General features: G+C 43.2%; 1 protein-coding gene across 1 annotated transcript; it reads left to right on the forward strand.

Moving 5' to 3' along the window:
• Window positions 1-2,537: 2,537 nt before the first annotated feature.
• On the forward strand, window positions 2,538-16,359 carry cdk5rap3 (CDK5 regulatory subunit associated protein 3). The gene is made up of 14 exons (XM_035403779.1): window positions 2,538-2,675; window positions 3,033-3,078; window positions 3,498-3,629; window positions 4,733-4,833; window positions 4,947-4,995; window positions 5,592-5,770; window positions 6,876-7,012; window positions 8,038-8,182; window positions 8,523-8,624; window positions 9,277-9,358; window positions 11,735-11,823; window positions 12,824-13,029; window positions 13,668-13,839; window positions 16,189-16,359. The coding sequence occupies exons 1-14, from the start codon at window positions 2,670-2,672 to the stop codon at window positions 16,252-16,254; spliced, it is 1,512 nt and encodes a 503-aa protein (XP_035259670.1). The 5' UTR covers window positions 2,538-2,669; the 3' UTR covers window positions 16,255-16,359.
• Window positions 16,360-19,032: the final 2,673 nt, after the last annotated feature.

Below are 19,032 nucleotides of genomic sequence, written 5' to 3' on the forward strand. Positions count from 1 at the left end.
AGGCCATTGGCCAATTCACACATATTTGGCTTTTGCTTACAATAGCCTTGTAAACTTATCATTCTCATACACCTATTTACCTGAGGCTGAGGAGGATTTCTATTCTTTTGGCAGTGCTAATGTTTGTGGTGGAGGAGCGCCTCAAGGTCCAAATGGTCGGTTTAAATAGTGTTATCTCAATGGGATTGGCTCTCCAGACCAGGGGAGAGCGTGGAACGGCAACTAGCAGAGCAAACACAGCACAGTGAGGCCCTGCCTTCGAAACCCGCTGTCCCAGGTCTCCATCAAGCAGAGACACATGAGATAAGGTGTACTGCAAAAACGGCAAACAAAAAAGCTGTAAAGCCAATACTTTTGTTTGTTCAATCATGGGACAGAGGCATGCAAAAGGTGACACATGGTTATATACAGCAGTCAAAAGCATAAGTGGGAAATCATTAACTTATTGTTAGACCAATAAGTAAAAGGAGTTTGATATTTGCACGTGTTTTCATGCGATGAGAAACGTGATTTATTTCAGAGACTGCCGGAAAGAAGATCATAGAGTCTCTGAGCACAACTTGTTATGCAACCTGGTTATGTCTCTCTCCCCTGGCAACTATCTACAAACAATAATTTAGAGAGCCAAAGATGAAGCATGTGGTTTACCTATAGCTGATTTATATGAATCTCTGCCCCGTTGGTGACATTGAAAATAAGCCAAAATATTCACACCAGAAAAATTTTATTCTGTTATTGCTGTTAAAATGAGTAGTTCTACAAACTATGCTGAAATTTTCCTTCAACCCCAAAGATTTTATTCTGAATCTTTGTCCAGGCTTGTATTAGCATGGTGACTATGTCAGGTTTATTTATAAAGCAAATAAATATCTTTCAGTTGTGATCACCAGTTTTATCTGCTTGCAACAATTTTTGCCTTTTTCTTGATTATATTTAAGTGGATGTGTTCTATGATTGGGTAATTAATTATATGCACAGTGCACGCACATACTCACACACATGCACACACCTGCGCATGCACGCATGCGCACACACACACACACACACACACACACAGTCCCATATTGCTATCCTTGTGGGGACTTCCCATTGACTACATTCATTCCGTAACTTCTAACCCTAACCCTAACCCCCACCACTACATGCTTAACCTTAACCCTAACCTTAACCTAATTGTAACCCTAACCCTAATCCTAAATCCTAACCCTAAAACAGCCTCTTGACCTTGTGGGGACCAGCAAAAGGTCCCCACAACACATAATGTTCCTATCTATCTTTATATTCATGTGGGGACATTTGGTCCCCACAAAGGTAGTATTTCAAGTTCACACACACACACACACACACAGATAAAAGGGTGCACATGTGACCAGACTTCAAAAGAAATATTTCATTCAAAGTCATTCAGGGTCAGAAACATTATCAAGATAAGGAATTTCTCATTGGATAAGCTTGGCTGACAGACACATTGCTTATTAAAATAGTTAAATGGAGAGCAACAACCAGTTTGTCATTTTTGTAATAGCAAGGAAGATGAAATTATGGAACATAAAAATGTTTGAAAAAATAAGTTATTGTTATTCTGTGCAACAGTGCCCCTACATGGACGGATACAGCTAATTTAATTAAGAAATTATTCTCTAAATTGTGTTGGATCAAACTGGTCATACTTATAATTACTGACAGAAGCATATTATATTATCTGCTCATATTACAGTAAATCATCAGAGTTCCAAATATTCTGAGGCCATGTTGTAAATAATCTGCGTGATATCGCCTACAGTTCCTGTCCGTAGTGGTATATGAAAAGACCAATAACGTACAGGCTGGAGCCCAACTGTACTGTCCTTGATGGCAGCAGGGCAGTCCACCCCGCTTTTGTGTTATTATTACTATTCTTTGTTCAGATAAAAAGTAGAGAGGGCAGCTGATAGGAAAGGGGCGAGTGCTGAGAAAGTGCCATAGCAGAGACTGAATCCCTTCCTCCGCACGGGCACTCGTGACTCGACTAACGCTTGAGAGGTAGCCGCCCGATGGGCATCGAGCAACCAACGTCCTGCCTCCGTCTTCACGTTTCTTTTAATTATTTTAATGTCATACTTCAAAGAAAACAAGAAAAAAAACGTATTATTAACCATATGAATAAATATATGTAATATACATCGAAGAAAAGTCACACAATAATCAATTAATATGTTAATAAAAACACAAAAAACGTATTGTTGTTACTCGATACGGATAGGTGATTTACAGTCAAATACTTGACAATTATGCATTCTACAAGCACCGTGTAGTACATTTTCCCTAAATTGACTTTTTTTTTTTTTCATTTCATGAGAATATTTGCTTCTAGCACGCAGTAATGTTAATTTGGAAGGGAGACACAAAACTGTGGACGAGGATACGACTTCCTTTCGTGATTGCTTCATACTCCGTCACAGTAGGTGGCACTATGCTTCTATCCACGCAAAATTTTCATTAAAAAAAAACTAGCCGAAGAAGAATTCTTGCTTTATGATTGGTGTATCGTATGTTGACGTGTCATTTGGTGTAAACACACCACTGCTCATTCAGTGCGTAATGCTGAGACGGCATGAGAAATTGTATGATCTCCGGTTATAATGTTTGGATTATAGACGGAAAGAGCTGCTTCAACTAAACAAGGAGCCATGGATGTATGTTAAAACATATTAGATGGATTACGCAGCTTTGGAGCTTGTTGGCTAATATTCTTATCATGACATAGTGTAGGCTAACTAGATACACTTTTCATTTGCAGTAGGAGAGGGCCCTAACTTGCCTTAGAATCGCGTTGTTTAGGCGAATAAGTAGTGACAACCTGTTGGTTCCGCGAAATGCGTCTGTCATTCCGCTAAACTGTATCACGAACTGATGGCAAGAGTAAAAGATGTGACACGCTGTTGTTATTTATGTGTTCTGTTTCTGAATGGCTGCGCTTTTCTTGCAACTCCTGCTAGTGGATTTATCCCTCACCTTGTCATGGAAAATTAAACTTGAACTTGTCTCCACAGAATGTTCAAAATCTTCCCATTGATATACAAACCAGCAAACTCCTCGGTAAATACCGTTTTGACACGATTTGATATGTCGGTATCCTGTCCTCTCCGTACATTTGGATTAAGTTTGATTTAAGGCTAACTGAATTTAGACCACTGGCACTGCGTAGATATGTCAAATGTAGATAAGAAACACAGTTCATGTGCTTGAAAGATTATTCACATTGTTTGATTGATTTGATTGCGTTATAATTGTTTAAAATCCAGCCATTATTTAAATAGCAGCTAGTAATGGTTGTGACTTGTTACCTAGGTGAATCATATTCTTTATTTTAGGCGAAATTCATCAAGTCTTCAGTCACTAGAAATTTCCCCGTACCATACCATTATAATCCTTCCAGTAATTCATAACTATGTCCTATGACTGGAAATAAATGCTAGGATTGTCATCGGTTCCCATGATTGTCTTGCTTCCTGCAGACTGGCTAGTGGACAGACGACATTGCAACATAAAATGGCAGAGTGCTGTGATGGCCATTCGAGAGAAGATCAATGCTGCCATCCAGGATATGCCTGAAAATGAGGAGATCAAACAACTGCTCTCTGGATCCTGTAAGTTCTTTACATTACATTTATTTAGCAGATGCTTTTATCTAAAGCGATGTGCAAAAGTGCATATCATGGTCATGGGAACAACTACAAAACACAGGTTCGATAAGGTACAATGCTCATTTTATACAGAAAGATTTGCCTGACGGTGAGGTGAGATTCAGACGCACAACATTGCGCTTCCCAGGCAAAGACAAAACAGTTAACAGTGCGCCACCCACGAGTGCTATTCAGACTCCCAGGCCTGTGCACCTGTACAGACTCCTGTCACTACACAGACACCCAGGCCTGTGCACTTGTGCAGACTCCTGTGACTGCACAGACACCCAGGCCTGCGCACTTGTACAGACTCCTGTGACTGCACAGACACCCAGGCCTGCGCACTTGTACAGACTCCTGTGACTGCACAGACACCCAGGCCTGTGCACTTGTACAGACTCCTGTGACTGCACAGACAACCAGGCCTGTGCACTTGTACAGACTCCTGTGACTGCACAGACACCCAGGCCTGTGCACTTGTACAGACTCCTGTCACTGTGCAGACACCCAAACCTGTGCACTTGTACAGAGTCTTGTCACTGTGCAGACACCCAGACCTGTGCACCTGTACAGACTCCTGTCATTGTGCAGACACCCAGACCTGTGCACTTGTACAGAGTCCTGTCACTGTAAAGACCACCATCACAGTTATGAAACTGTAGAAATTTCAACTATCACTGGTGGACTATTTTCACAGTCCAAGGTGTCATATCCAGAAATGCACATAATCCACAAAGCCCAAATTTGCACTGTCCACAGAACTGCATGATTAACCCATTTGAGAGTATGTACGGGATAAGCTGCCCACTGAGGGTCATCCACATCTCCATTCAGAAACTCAGTGTCGAGTTATGCATATAAAATCATTTGCAACAAAGTTGTGTAAATATATGTGAGCAATCTGCAAACAAGCTGTATTATGAATAAAAAATAATTTGTATTTTTTTTTTTAATAATTATTTTAGCAATTTTTGGCACTCTGATGGATCTGCCAAGAAATGTTTTGTGGAGTTGGTGGGGCTGTAACAGTCACAAAATGGTGCCTACCATGTATTACTGTGTTACAGACATCCACTATTTTCATTGCCAACGGATTGTTGAAATCCTGAAAGGGACAGAGGCCTCTTCCAAGAATATATTTGGCAGATACTCCTCCCAGAGGATGAAGGTGCAAAAATTGACATTTCCTCCATCTTGTTTTTCTTGTCTTTGTACCCAGAGATGTATTTACTTATTTCAGATGTGATGATTTCTGCTCTGCTCTGTATTTCCTAACTGTAGGACTGGCAAGAAATAGTGTCCTTGTATGAAAAAGACAACAACTACCTTGGTACGTATGAGTGCTTTGTGAAGAAGTGTATTCTGGCATTTGCTGTGTGTGGGAGGCAGGGAGTGAGAGTGGTATGGGTATGGAAATAATGTAGTCTGTGTGTGTGTGTCTTACTACTGTGTCTGTGACGCAGTATAGAGTGTTGAATTCCCGCCCACCGGAATAAAGTGACTGGACTGAAACCATGGGATTTCCCAAAACTTCATTTAAAATTTAAAAAGTTGTATCTTCTCATGAGAAAACAATTACACAACCTCTTTCTCCAAATTATGTGTTTTGCATTTCAGTTGATTGTAAAAATTAGATGTTTACATTTACGGTTTATTACATTACACACAGCAGATGTTTACATTTGGCTAGCGAGAGCTCAATGACATAAATGTCTGTTGTGTAGTTTTTTTAATCAGAAGATAAAATTTTGGGTGTCTGTACTGCACATGTGTACTGTCTGTGTGTGTATATGGGCATGTGTACTGTAGTTGTATATATATATTGGCATGCGTACTGTACGTATATATATGGGCTTGAGTACTGTACGTGCATATGTGGGTGTGTATTTTGTATGTGTGAATTGACATGTCCCTCTCTGGGTGAAGTGGAGGTGGCCAGCCTGCTGGTGCGCAGTGTGAGCTACGAGGGCCCGGCTCTGCGCAGGCAGGTGGCCAAGGCTAAGCAGCTGCAGCAGGAGCTCAGTCGACGGGAGCTGGAGTGCCAGAGTGGGGCCGCCGACATGAGAGAGCGGTTCTACACTTCCTGCAAACAGTACGGCATCACGGTGAGGACATACAGCGCAGAAACACACTGACACACATGCCCTCCACAGCTGAAAGCTTCAGTGGCCTCAGATTAGCTGCAGACAAAAGCACAGCTCTTTGCAACAAAAGCATAACAAATGGTCCCCTTAGATATAGTGAAATATGACATTTGCAATGCTGCACACACGTATAAGTGGGTCAGTGTTGGGTTGAAGGGAACTTGTGAACTAAGGCAGTGTGTTTGAATATACCGGCCAGTTAAACAATATTAAATAATTCTGAGAGATTTCAAACAGTGTAGTTGTCTTTTGACAGCAGGGAAAGAAGGTAATAGCCTATATGTTCCCAAGACTTGGATTCACTAAGAAATATACAGTTGTGTTATCATGACTGGTGTGTGGCTCTGTGCTGTATTACTGTGAGTGTGTACTGCGCTCTTTTACAATGTGTTGTGTCGTATATGCTATATTGTTTTTTGCTGTGCGCTGTTGTGGTCTGCTGTGCTTATCTGCTGTATTGTTCTCTGCTATGCTATTGTAATTCGCTGTGTTTTTTTGCTCCCTCCTGTGCAGTCCATAGTGCTTTGTTGCTCCTGGTTGTGCTAAATTGCTGTCTCCTGTGTACTGTATTGCGGTCTCTGTGCTCTACAGTGCTCCCACTTTAGAAGCATTTGCTCCTAACTGGATGTGTGCTAACTGGAAAAATTATTTAGGAACACATCGACTATCGGTATGCATTTTTCACGGAGCACGTGTGGAACACAGTAGTACAGAAAAGTGCAAGAAGTACAGTAACATTTTTTCCAAGGAGTACATATTCTCCTTGAATAAGTTTGGAGCGCACTAATTGGGATGCATTACTGTGCTTCAAATTTTTAGAAAAATACTTGCAAAAAATATTACTGTACTTTTTGCTGTTTTCTGGACTGTTTTTCTGTCCTGTTGCTTGTTGTGTACTTCTCTCTGCTGTTCCACATTGCCCTTTCTCGTGTTGTACTGCATGGCGGTTTTTCTGTGCTGTGCTCCTCCCTGCTGTTCCACAATGCCCTTTCCCGTGTTGTACTGCATGGCGGTTTTGCTGTGCTGTGCTCCTCTCTGTTCCCTGACCCACGTGTGTCTGTCCCAGGGGGAGAACGTGGCCCGGGAGCTGCAGGCCCTGGTGAAGGACCTGCCCTCCGTGCTGGAGCAGCTGGGGAAGGAGGCGGCATGTCTGGAGGACCCCATCCAGCTCTACAGCGCCTTCGCGTGCTTTGTCTGCGAGTGGCAAGTACTCGGACCGGGACAAACTAAACAGACACCCGCTAACGACCGCACACATCACCACATTCTCCTCCAGGGCCTGCGAGCGTAACCGCACAAGCCCATTTCCTCAACGAGTCCTCAAAGTGTTTGGCTCGCCTAGGTCTACTGCAGGTGCATCTCCTAATGCAGCCGGGCCAGTCGGAGGCACGTTACATCACATTGCATTGCATTAGCGGCGTTTAGCAGGCGCTCTTATCTAGAGCGACTTACACAGCATATAGCTTTATTTTTACATGGTGTACATTTTTAGAGCTGGATATGTACTGAAGCAATTCGGGTTAAGTACAACGTTCAGTGTACGACAGCACTGTCTTACATAGGAATTGAATCTGCAACCTTTGGGGTTGAAACCCACTTCCCTACCCATTATATTACACTGCCACCCTACAGAAAAGACGAGGAAGGGCATGTGTGCTCAGTGTTGGGCCGAAGTGTCGTTTAGTCTGCGCTAATGCAGATGAACGGCCTTCAGCTGTGAGATATGTTATTTGGCCTGTGATTATCCTCTCTCGTGATCCACAGCTATGTTATTTGTAAAGCAGGGCAGGCTTTACTGCCTGCTTACATTCAAACACGTATTCAAACTCAGCGAAGTGAAGCTCACACCCTGTGACCTCCAGTCCATTGAGAAAAGCCCTCTGCTCAAAGGGGAAGCCAACGCTAGTCCTGGGCATCCGCAGGGTCTGCCAGTTATCGTTCTCATCTCAATATCAGCAAGGTACTGTGTGTTAATTCAGCTGCGGACAGATCGGCTGCCTTATCTGATTAGTTAAGTGTTTGGTAGCTACAAAAACCAGCAGACCCTGCAGCTCTACGGGACCACGGGCGTAAATTCTACATTAATATTTCAAAAATCCAGATGCATGTGCTTGCATTGAAGTCTGTTCCTCTACTGTTACCCTGTGGCTCTCCAAGACCAGGGCTGGGCACATTGGGGAAAGCATCGGGTGGGTGAAATGGCATTCTCTCTGTCCGTGTGCCCGCAGGTCTGAGCCCGTAGTGCCCATGTTGACCTATGTCCAGCGGAAAGGGAACACAACGGTTTATGAATGGCGCACGGGCAGCCCGCCCTCCATCGTCGAACGGCCCAAAGTGGAGGAGCCGCCCCCGGATACAGTCACAGAGGAAGTGGTGAGCATGCAGTGCATCAATCTGTAGTTTAAATCTAAAATGTAAATGTATAAAGGTGCATTAAAAAAGGTGAATTTAGGGATGCACAATATCACGGTTGTAACGCTATCAGATGATAAAAGCTTGAAGCTAATTTTCAGTGTTAACCAATCAGCTAAGATGGGTGATATGATGGGCCAATAAGATGAGACAACATAAATGCTCCAGAGAAGCGGCACATTTGCTGTGCTCCTGATGCTGCAAGTTATGCCTCATGCTCAAACAGTAGCCTAATCCTAGTCACATTTATGTTCATAAAAATGTGTTCTGTATCCTGTGCGCGTGTTTGTTTGTGCTGCAGATTGACTGGGGTGAACTGAGCGTTGCTGAGGGAGCAGGGGATTTTGGGATTTCGGTGGAGGACGGTGTTGACTGGGGCATCAGCCTGGAGCCCAGCACAGAGGTGAGGTGGATGTACTGTAAGAGTTTTCATGTCTCCCGCTTTATTAAAGGCGTTATCCTGTTCCGGAACTCTCCTCATATCACCCACACAGTCCGCACAGTCTCAGGCCTAAGGTTGAGTGTTTCTCACAGGTCTGTCATCATCATGCTTTGTGTTTCTTTTGTTGGTTTAAAGCAAGCATGCAGGGCCTGATTAAGCTCTTTTTTAAACTATAGTTTGGCCTGCAGTGGAAAGTACTCTCTAGATTTTTTCTAATTATTCTAGTTTAAGTGTATGTCTTTGCTTGGCCCATTTTTGTGTGTGCGATGAAAGGTATTTCAGATACAAAATTTTCTCAGGATTTGCCAGCTTTACAATGGCTGGTATTGGGGCATTTGGAGTTTTGTGGTCTAAAGAAAGAAAATATTCTATAAGTAACCCTAAAGTAGCTTGCACTGTGGTGTTGTGTTAAGTATCTTTCAGAAGTTGCTTTGTTTGGAATGGAATGGAGTTGAAAATAAATAAAATTAGATATTGCTCAAGGTTTTGAGGGTTTTGTCTTGCTGTATAGGTTGTTTCTGTGCTTTGTTTAGACAAATCCCTCTGCTTTCTAAATGGGACTGGACAAAGTGCAGAGGGCCTTTAACTTCAGTCTCTCCTGTTTTCTCGGCAGGACGTTGGTTCAGATGGCATTGACTGGGGAGCAGGTGATGCGGCTCCAGTGGAGATTGAAGTTGTGGACGTGGGCACGGACTGTAAGACATCTGCAGATTTTACACTTGAAAAAGCATTAATTCATATGGCTTAGAAAAAGGTTATCTGGACTAGGGCTGTTAAATATACCACAATGATAATAATAAAATGCCGGTAAAAAATGTCACCTCCGTTATCTATTGGGTGGCCATAAGACAGCCAATCGGCATCAAGGTCATACAGCTTCCATGTGATCATGTCATGTGATCACATTGATGCTGCAAGGTCTTGCTGCTGGCTGGCTGTCTTTTGGCCACCCAATAGATAACGGTGGTGACGTTTTTCACCGGAAGCATTTCATGCGGCCTCTGAAGCGTGAGTGTTTATTACCGCATCAGGTATAATCAGAGAGAAAAACATGAAAAGAAAGACAGTACACCACAATAAACCATTATTGCGTTCGATAATTATCATTGCGGTCTATCCTCTAGCCCTAATCTAAACTTTTTGTCTGTTTTTAGCTGTTTGACTTGAGGGAGAATTATTTATTTTATATTATACCACAGGGTGGCAGTATTTCAGCTTTAATTACGGAGTGCAAAGCCCCCCAGAAATCTGATTTAGATATAGAAGTCATTTCATAAACACAAATTACTTGGCACTACTACTCTTACTACTGGATAATACAATACTTTCATATAAATAAATACTGTTTCAGTATTTTTAAGTCAACTGTAAATCAAGCAGTCATAGCCACCGTGGGTGTAGTTCTCCGATGTGCCAGCGGAGGGCAGCGCCACATTTGCGGAGCAGTCAGGCGCATTTTCAGGTGGATCAATGGTGGGCAGGGAGCCAGCGTTGGCAAGGCACGCAGGCACTTTGTATTCTGGAGGGATGCTGGTATCCGCAGTGCTGCCAACAGGAACTTTCTGGCAATTAGACCAACCTGCTTTTTGGCCTGGACGTTAAGACCCCACGCTGCGCTTGTAGACAGGCACTTTCACTTCGTTTACACAGTGGCCCTACACAGGGCCCGGTCCATTTCGCTGGAGAGATCTACCTCCAAGTGGCAGATACCAGAGAGGGAGGAGGCTGTAAGGGTGCCTTTAATTATTTTTGCAGCTATATTGCTTTTACTATTTCAATGTTGCTATTATTTCTCTAGGACAGGCCTGTAAACATATGTTGTGTAGAATTACATTACTTTACATTTTATTTGCTACAACATCAAGATAATGATACAAAGTACAATAAGGGCTGGTTGGAGGTACATGTGACATGAAAAAGGGGGATTTAAGTGATAAAAATGATCCCAGATTGGGTGTGCTCCACAGAGTGGTGATAGTTAGTTAGTCCAGATATAGTCTGAAGAGATGAGACCACGGCGGAAGATGGACACTGAGGGAGTGGTAGCATAGGAGGGTGTGTAGCATATTGGAACATGGGTCGGTGAGGTGTTTGAAATGAATTCTGACTTCTGTTAGTGGATGTGCTTTGGTATGTACCAAATCAGAATTATTGATAAGCTGCAGGTACTTTATTTACCCCGAGTCAGTTCAGGATTATCTTGATGGCACCAACCTCAATAATAGAAAGTGTGCCTGGTCTTGACTGAGCTTGAGGAAAGAATGTGTCTGTGATCCATGTCTTTGTCTTCATGCTTAAGTTTTGATACTTGCCTGGAAGCTTAAAGATTGTGTCTCAGTTCTGCATGTTCTTTGATCTTTAAAAACATTGTGCAGCCAAAATCATTGTTTTCAATAATTATATCTTAAAGAACCAAAGATATCTGGGATATCAAGCCCATTTTATTCAGTTCATTTAAATTCCTTTTTTTAAACGCCAAAATCCACAAACTTCTTATGCCACCCTCTTGTACTATAGGAAGATTTGGTATTGGCTGTTTGGAAACTGATTATTGTCTGGTGTGGGATTTCATATTTTAACCAGTCAGTATTGTGACTGACATACAGAACTGACACCCCTGGTCAGACATCCAGCTCATACTTCACATTAAAAGGACACAATAGTATTTTTCTGTCAATGCAAAAGCCAGTATACATCTTAATGAAAACTTTCTGCTTGGCACCCACCATGTTTCTGAACCTTCTGGAAACTCAAGCACGTCCTTACCCCAAGGGAGCTACATGATCAGAATAGAAAATCACAGAACATAATCAGAACGAGTGTTTACATGGCCATTAGTCGCTAATGTTCTCCTATCAAAAGGATTATCAAAGTGTTGTGCCTTCCTCTCATGCCAAATGAAATTTAAATCAGAACAGACCAGTTTATTCCGATTGAGGTGCTTACAGTACGTGAGACATTTGACTAACGACTCGGCCATTATTCAGGTTATTAATGGGATATTAGGCTCTGTGTAAATGCAGCTACTGTTAGGTCGCTGTGTCAGTGTAACTGTAGCTTTGTGTTTGCAGGCCCTGAAGGCGTGGCCAGAGGAGAGGACGCCCTCTCTGTGCTGGAGAATCCGCAGACCCGTGGCCAGTTCATCGACGAGCTCATGGAGGTGCGTCGTCTGTGCGGCCCCGCTATCCGCTCACTGATACCCTGCAGCACGTGACCGCGCCGAAATGCCCTAAAGAGATGAGATAAACGTGCTCTAGCTGGGGAATTTCTTTGTTATTCGTTATCATTTAAATGTGCTGTGCGCTGATATTTATTTGGGAACGATTCCAGTCTGAAGACTCCGGTGAAATCCGTGCGCACATCACTCTTCATTAGCAGTCGCGTCACAGGCGGCCTGTGGGCGTGTCCAGCATAACGATTTTCTCTGGATCAAGTGGATATGACAGCACATCACACCACAGAATCCAAGTGGATGATGTCATGGTCTTTCAAGCCTCACACCTGAGTTACAGGAATAATTTTTGTTATACAGGAATAAGCCTTGTTTTTACCATTTTCCTCCTTATTTTCGTATTCAGTGCTTTCATGAACATCCATGGAATAGCTGGACTTAAAACGTCTAATCACCGTTATAAAGTCCCAGTGCGTGAATTGCAGTTCATATGTCCGATCCAACATTAGCAATGTGCACAGAGCATTTTAAGCAAACGGTTGAACACAAAGCAGCATCACAATGTAAAGTTTATAATGAACCAGAAGCCTTCGCAGCTGAGCTAGTTTATATGCTATGGACCTTAGCCAAAGTTTTTATTTAAAAAATTTTGTGACCAAATTTTTATTTATTTATTTCCTTTGCTGGGGGATAGACAATAATTATATTCATACAGTGGAATATACTGAATTAAAATAAGCAAAGAAAAGAAAGATTACAGGAAACAAAAGCCAGAGCAGAGCTTGGGGTTTGAAGGTGTTAACTTGTGAGCGTTGGTAGCATTCCAAATGACCTGTCATGCAAGTGAGCACTGATCAGAGATCACACTCTGTGTGAAGGGGACAAGGCGGGAGGGGGCCATTTTAAATGCGGGCGGAGTCGGGTAGAGTGGCACATGGCGTCCCTGGGTGATGATGTGTGGTTGACCCCGCCTCTGTCCTCCGGGCAGCTGGAGCTGTTCCTGTGCCAGAGGCTGAGCGAGATGGCCGAAGAGGCGGACGTCGTGGCCATGAGCCAGTTCCAGCTGGCACCCGCCGTCGTCCAGGCGCAGACGAGAGAGCGGGTGGAGGGCATGCTGGGGGCGCTGCGCTCCCTGCTGGGCCGGCTGACCAACGTGCGCATGCAGCACCTCTTCATGATCCAGGCCTCGCCACGGTCTGCCCCCCCGGAATGCACCCCAGTGACTCCCGTCCATTCAGAGCACGCTGCAGTGACTCACCTCCAATCAGAATAGGCCTCAGGGACTCTCCTCCAATCAGAGCACACAGCAGTGTTTCACCTCCAATCAGAATGCAGCTCAGTGACTCCCCTCCAATTAGAGCATGCTGCAGTGATTCACCTCCAATTACAATGTACCTCAGTGACTCCCCTCCAATCAGACCATGCAGCAATGATTCCCCTCCAATGAGAATGCACCTCAGTGACTCCCCTCCCATTGGAACACTGCACAATGACTACTCTCCAATCAGAATGTAACACAGTGACTCCCCTGAACTTTAATAACCTCAGTAACTCTCAAGCCCTATTGATGGAGAATGTTGGAAAACAGAATTAGCATATTTCACGGATTTCCAGAATTTTCTAGATTTACAGAATTTCCTGTTCCATGAGGATGTGATTTATAGCACAGTTTTAGTGAATGAAAAATGTACTGTAGCCTCAATTTACAATATTTCATATGATGAAAGTCTGCATTTGTCGGTCGGTGTTTGTCTTCTAAGTTCATTTTTCTGTGTGTGTGTGTGTGTGTGTGTGTGTGTGTGTGTGTGTGTGTGTGTGCTTGGGCGTCTCAGGTATGTGGAGCGTGTGTCAGAGGTCCTGAGGCAGAAGCTGAAGCAGGCAGACATCCTGGTGCTGAAGCGGGGTGCTATGGCAGAGCGGAGGCAGGAGGCGCTGGAGGAGCAAGCCAAGCTGGAGCCCCGCATCGACTTGCTGGCTACCCGCACCCGCGAGCTGCAGAAACTGGTAACCGCTCCGGCTGCTCTCGGATTGGTGGGAGGGCACAACGGGGGGGTGGGGCTGAGAGGAGGGAGAGGAAAGGGTGGAGCTGTCATCAGTGGGGCTCACCTGGAGTGGGCATGGTTAGGCTGGCCTGGTTTGGGATCATCAGCTTGGATTGTGATCTGTTTGTGGCCACCTCTTCACTGTTAGCGTGGTGTGGTGTGGTAGGGGCTCTTGCTGGTATTTTACCCCTTCGTATAAGTCCTCTAATGGCCATTAGTGATTGTGATTACTCAACTCAGATATTCCATGCTCCTGCAACCAAACTATGAGTGGAAACAAAACAAAAAAATTGTTTTATTAGTAGACAATACACGACAACTGAGTTTTTAAGTGCCACCATTGTCAGGTAGGTCGTCCATTTAGCAAGCACCCCCTCCCTGCAGTCTCATCTGTAACTATACTCCTCAAGCATAAAGCCAACAATTGCCTTAGGGTATGCTAATACAGAAGTGAAAAATGTTGCTCACCGCATAGAGAAAAAAACAAGTTTCAAATTTTTGTGTAATTATACCACATCATACCTACTATCAATATCTGCAACTAAATATGGAAAACCTATACAGTCTTACCATTGGTTTTATACATAAAAAATGTCCCTTTCAAGTTTCAGTGGTAATTTATTGTCTTGGACAATCCATTTGAGAATTTTCCTTCAGTTTTTGTACGATTTTAGTCATTGCATGGCCAAAGCAAATTCTCATCATGGATTTGGGTGGGGGGGGGGGGGGTGTCACATATGTGAGGATACATATGAACATGGTGAGGATGTCGTACTGCTTGTAACATTTCAGTTATTTATGTTATGCCCTATTTTTGATATTATATTCACATTGGTCATAAGAAACAACTGTTAGCCTTTGTTAATAACACTTAGCATGTTTGTATTTGGGGCTAATAGGCCTAGCATTATAAGGGCATTGTTAGCGTACCTTTGGCAGTGTTTACGTAGTTGCTCATAGTGGCCTGCTTAGAATGCATACCATTCACAATGAAATTGAGTTTCTTTAGAGAGGTTTACGATATTCTCTATTGCGGGCATTTCACGTACTGTAGTGTAAAGGTTCATATGTGGCTCAGTAATAAGTTATGCTTGATGCCCCAGTTTGCCATGAAGCTAGAACATCACCAACATTTTTCTGTTGGTGGAATATTGTTTTATTGTATTCTTATTGTACATAATGTGAGGGTATCTCTATGGGCTGTCACATAGGGCATGGAAAATACTCATTCAAATTTACTGTGTACTGATATGTCATAGATGAACATAAAATTTCCCTAAGTAACATTTTTTTATAATTTAGTCCCATCCCCATGCAACAAAAAATTACATACTATAGAGTACAGAAAGACATACTAGAGTGAATGATTACATATTCAGGTATGTGTACCACTGTGTGTCACAATGTTTTTGCATTATTTTTTATGTGATACCAGTATTTCACCTTAATGGACAAAAAGCTTTTTATTCATTTTTGAAGAGATTAGACAGTTTTTAAACCCATAGATACCTTAGACTCCTATAAGGATGAAAAGATCATCATTCCCACTTGAAAATGGTGCAAAAGTATGTTTTGTGAGTCAAAACCGTTGATTTGATTGCAGACACTGCTTACTTTTTGCTTCATATATCTTTAGTAGTTCTGCATATCACCCTCTGATTTTGCACACTTTTGAGTTTGTGATCCCGGACATGAATAGTTTTACCTGTTTTATATATGTGACCTCTCAGTATTTCATTTCAAACTAAAGAAGAACAACTTCATTTTTGCATTTTCACCAAGATAATTGCATTTGTGGTACTTTATTTCTACCTAAATTATGAATAGAAACGAATCTAATGATACATGGTACAAGTATCTTAATTCATTTAAGCCATTTTCCATGTATTTGTGATGCTCACATCTGGAACTATAAAGCCTTAAATAGAACACCCCATAAATGGGTGAGGATTGGCCAGATTTGGCATCTGCACAAAGGTATTAATGACCAGGTTTGGGTCTTCACATTCCTCCTGCTGGCCAAGGAGGAATAGATTTTCATTCTTTTGGCAATTCACCCTCCTCCCCTTCATGTTATACTGTTTGTCTCTGGTCCCCTGCCCGCAGGTCCACACCATATTTTATCTGCCGTCAAACCCCCAACCCACTTCTTAGCCTCTGTTTCTCTGCCAATGCAAACTGCTTTCTATCCATGCCCCTTCTCTGTCTCTCCTCTTTGTCTGTCTCCTACATCCTTGTCTCTCTCAGTGTCTCCCTCTGGTGCCTGAATTGTGTAACATCTCTCCCTGTGTCTTGTGATTGCGCCTCACAGATCGAAGGTGACATCTCAAAGCGCTACAACAACAGGCCGGTCAACTTGATGGGTGTCAGCGTGTGAGTGTGCGTGTGACCGCGAGGATCCCTTCATGCGTCGTAGAGCCCCATTGTCACAACGCCGCCATCTTTCTCCGTCATCAATAAATTATTGTCAGTTTGAATTAAAGTATTGTGTCAGGTGTGTTCAATTGATTAGTTCTCACATTTTCCCCACGCACTATACACTGGTAAGCATGATTTGAAGTTCAGCCCACAGAACCACTCTGATTATCCTCTGTTGTGCTGGCTGAATAGATCCACAACATTGGCCTCCTGTAGCAGTCAGTCTTAGCTCTGTGTGCATCATCTGACACAGTGAACTGAACTAATTTGATGCTGATGGATCTTTCAATAGTACTATTTCTTTATCCTTGAGTTGGACAAAAATACTTTTTCTTGGCTCAAGCAAGTGAAACACAGGCGCAGTACATAACCCTTTTATGGTCATTGTAATTCGTTGCTCAGGGCCTCGTTTATGCGGTCACGTCCAATTCCAATGTTAGTTCTTACCAAAAAAAAAAAAAAACCTGTGACATAAAATGTTTAAACTCTCTGTACTCATTAAGAGTCTGTGCACTCGGGGATCCCCCCTTCCCCCTCCACATCCCTCTCCCCGGGCGGCTGTGCCCTGGACGCCCTCTGTGCGGGAGCGGTGCCACCCAGGTGCCCCGAGGAGCCCGGCGGGGGCCGGAGAGGCTGGAGCAGCAGGGCCGGTGGCTAGACATTAGCGTCGGTACATGCGGCCGGACTCCGCTCATCTCCATAAATCCCATCACGCCCTAATGTGCTGTCATAGACTCCTCTGCGGTCCATCCATCGCTCTGACGCTTCCAGGCATTGCCCCTCCGTTCCGTGGGGTTTTGCTTTCATGGCGGAAACCTCTGCCTCACGCTTGCAAGGAAGATGTTTGTTTTGGAGGAAGGGGGAATGTAGGTATCCTAATACAGATGGGTGTGGCTGGATCGCCTGTCCACACTCTCACCTCAACCCCGTTACTCCAGAACAACAGGAAGCTGAAACGACATGAGGAAGATGAGGAAAGCAACATTTGCTGTTTTGGATTCTGGCAAATATTTGATACTCACCCTTTAAGAATTTTAGTAAGACCTGTATTTCTGAAGCGTCTCTAGGATATGTAGAGGGGAAAACGGATTTTAGATTGATGTTCTCAGAAACTTTGTTAAACTTCATCCATAATTCATTGCAAGGACACAGTTTTCTTTCACAATCAAAACTGGTTTTAATAGCAAGGTATTTATCCGTAAATCATAGTACGGGCTAATGAGGCCCTTGGCGCTGTAAAGCTTGGGCCCAAACGTATTCACAATTGAAAATACTGACTGAATTGACAAAAATAAAATACTTTTCACTGAGCTTTTTATTGATGTTCAATTTCAGTTCCCACTGTTTCCTTTTTCATTCTGAAGTCCTATGTTTAAGCTGCTTCGGCCATGAAAAATGTTAGTGATTGAAAATGAAAATGCAAAATGGGAAACCTCAGACACCTTTTATGCCCAGCCTTGCATGGTTAAGAATAGAGTTTATAGAGCAGCACGTAGAGTGGCCATTAAATATAGGATGAAGATAAAATGCTCAATTAAATATTACATTGTGAGATGTTGTATATCACAAAATCAGTAGTGCAGGCTATAGAACAATAGAAAGATTCTGGGATACATGTACACATATTTGGATATCCAGTCAGTTCATTTTTATGGTCAGTTTCTGTGTGAAATATTGAAAATCTGACGGATCCTCTTATAAATCTTGACCGACGGAGATCAGTGCTATCTGGCCATTTGCACCCAGATTTTTCCACAGTTCATAGGATGTATCTATATTTAGCTCACATTGTTGAATCTTTCCCAAATGACGCTTCACTGTCTGAAGAGAGCACTGCTCCTAGTGGTCAGATAGTGAGATGTTTTGGTGATGACTGTGACCTATCTGTTGTTCTCCAGGGAGCCACAAGGGGGCAGTTCAAACCTCCAGTGGTTCTCATCTCCTCTGCATGGAACATAATAAGTTTAATGCATGACCTTGAAGCTACTAAGCAGTGAGACTTAAAACAATCTTTCATATGCATGTGTTTGTTGTCCTTTTGAATGTCAGCTGCTTTGAATGGAATTTTGCCATTGACTGCCACTGTTCAAAGACATGAGACCCTTATGTCTGCAAGAAGCATAACTTGTCTACTTCTTTTATCATGGGTGATGCACAGCAGCAACATTCCACCAAAACTCACCACACAGTTCAATCAGTCAAATTTGTTCAGTATCGTTGGACAAGCACACAAGTGACTGTCAGAAAGCAAAAGACAAGCGTTCATATAGTCTACTTTGGAAATTGTGTCTAGGGCACCAGTGATAATGGAGCTTCTCTGCAATGTTTAATATGGTCTCTTAAGGGCTGTGAATCAAAAGAAAGTGGCCCAATTATAGTTTTAAGATTTTAATTTTAATCTCTGGATCAGAAGGAGCCTCCCTATGGCCTACTGAGGTGTCAAACCTAAATCCTAACTGTTGGCAACCACACTTTCCTCACAGGTTACCAGTAAACACAGTTACAGCATGGTGAACCACTGTCAGCCTCTAGAGGAAGTAGCTGAAGCTGACTTCCCATGTCAGCCTTCAGAAGTGCTATACTGCAGCATGTCCCTGTGTGCCACATACAGACAGAAGCCACTTCAGAATCATGTGATGAAGGGCCAAGTTTCTCCTATGGATGGGGGGGGGGGGTGAAAGTTTGAAGGAAACTTGGCCCCAATGGGCATTTGCCCACCCACCCATGCAGGTGCCGC

This window comes from Anguilla anguilla, chromosome 2 (assembly GCF_013347855.1).
Source record: "Anguilla anguilla isolate fAngAng1 chromosome 2, fAngAng1.pri, whole genome shotgun sequence".
Lineage (NCBI taxonomy): Eukaryota > Metazoa > Chordata > Actinopteri > Anguilliformes > Anguillidae > Anguilla > Anguilla anguilla.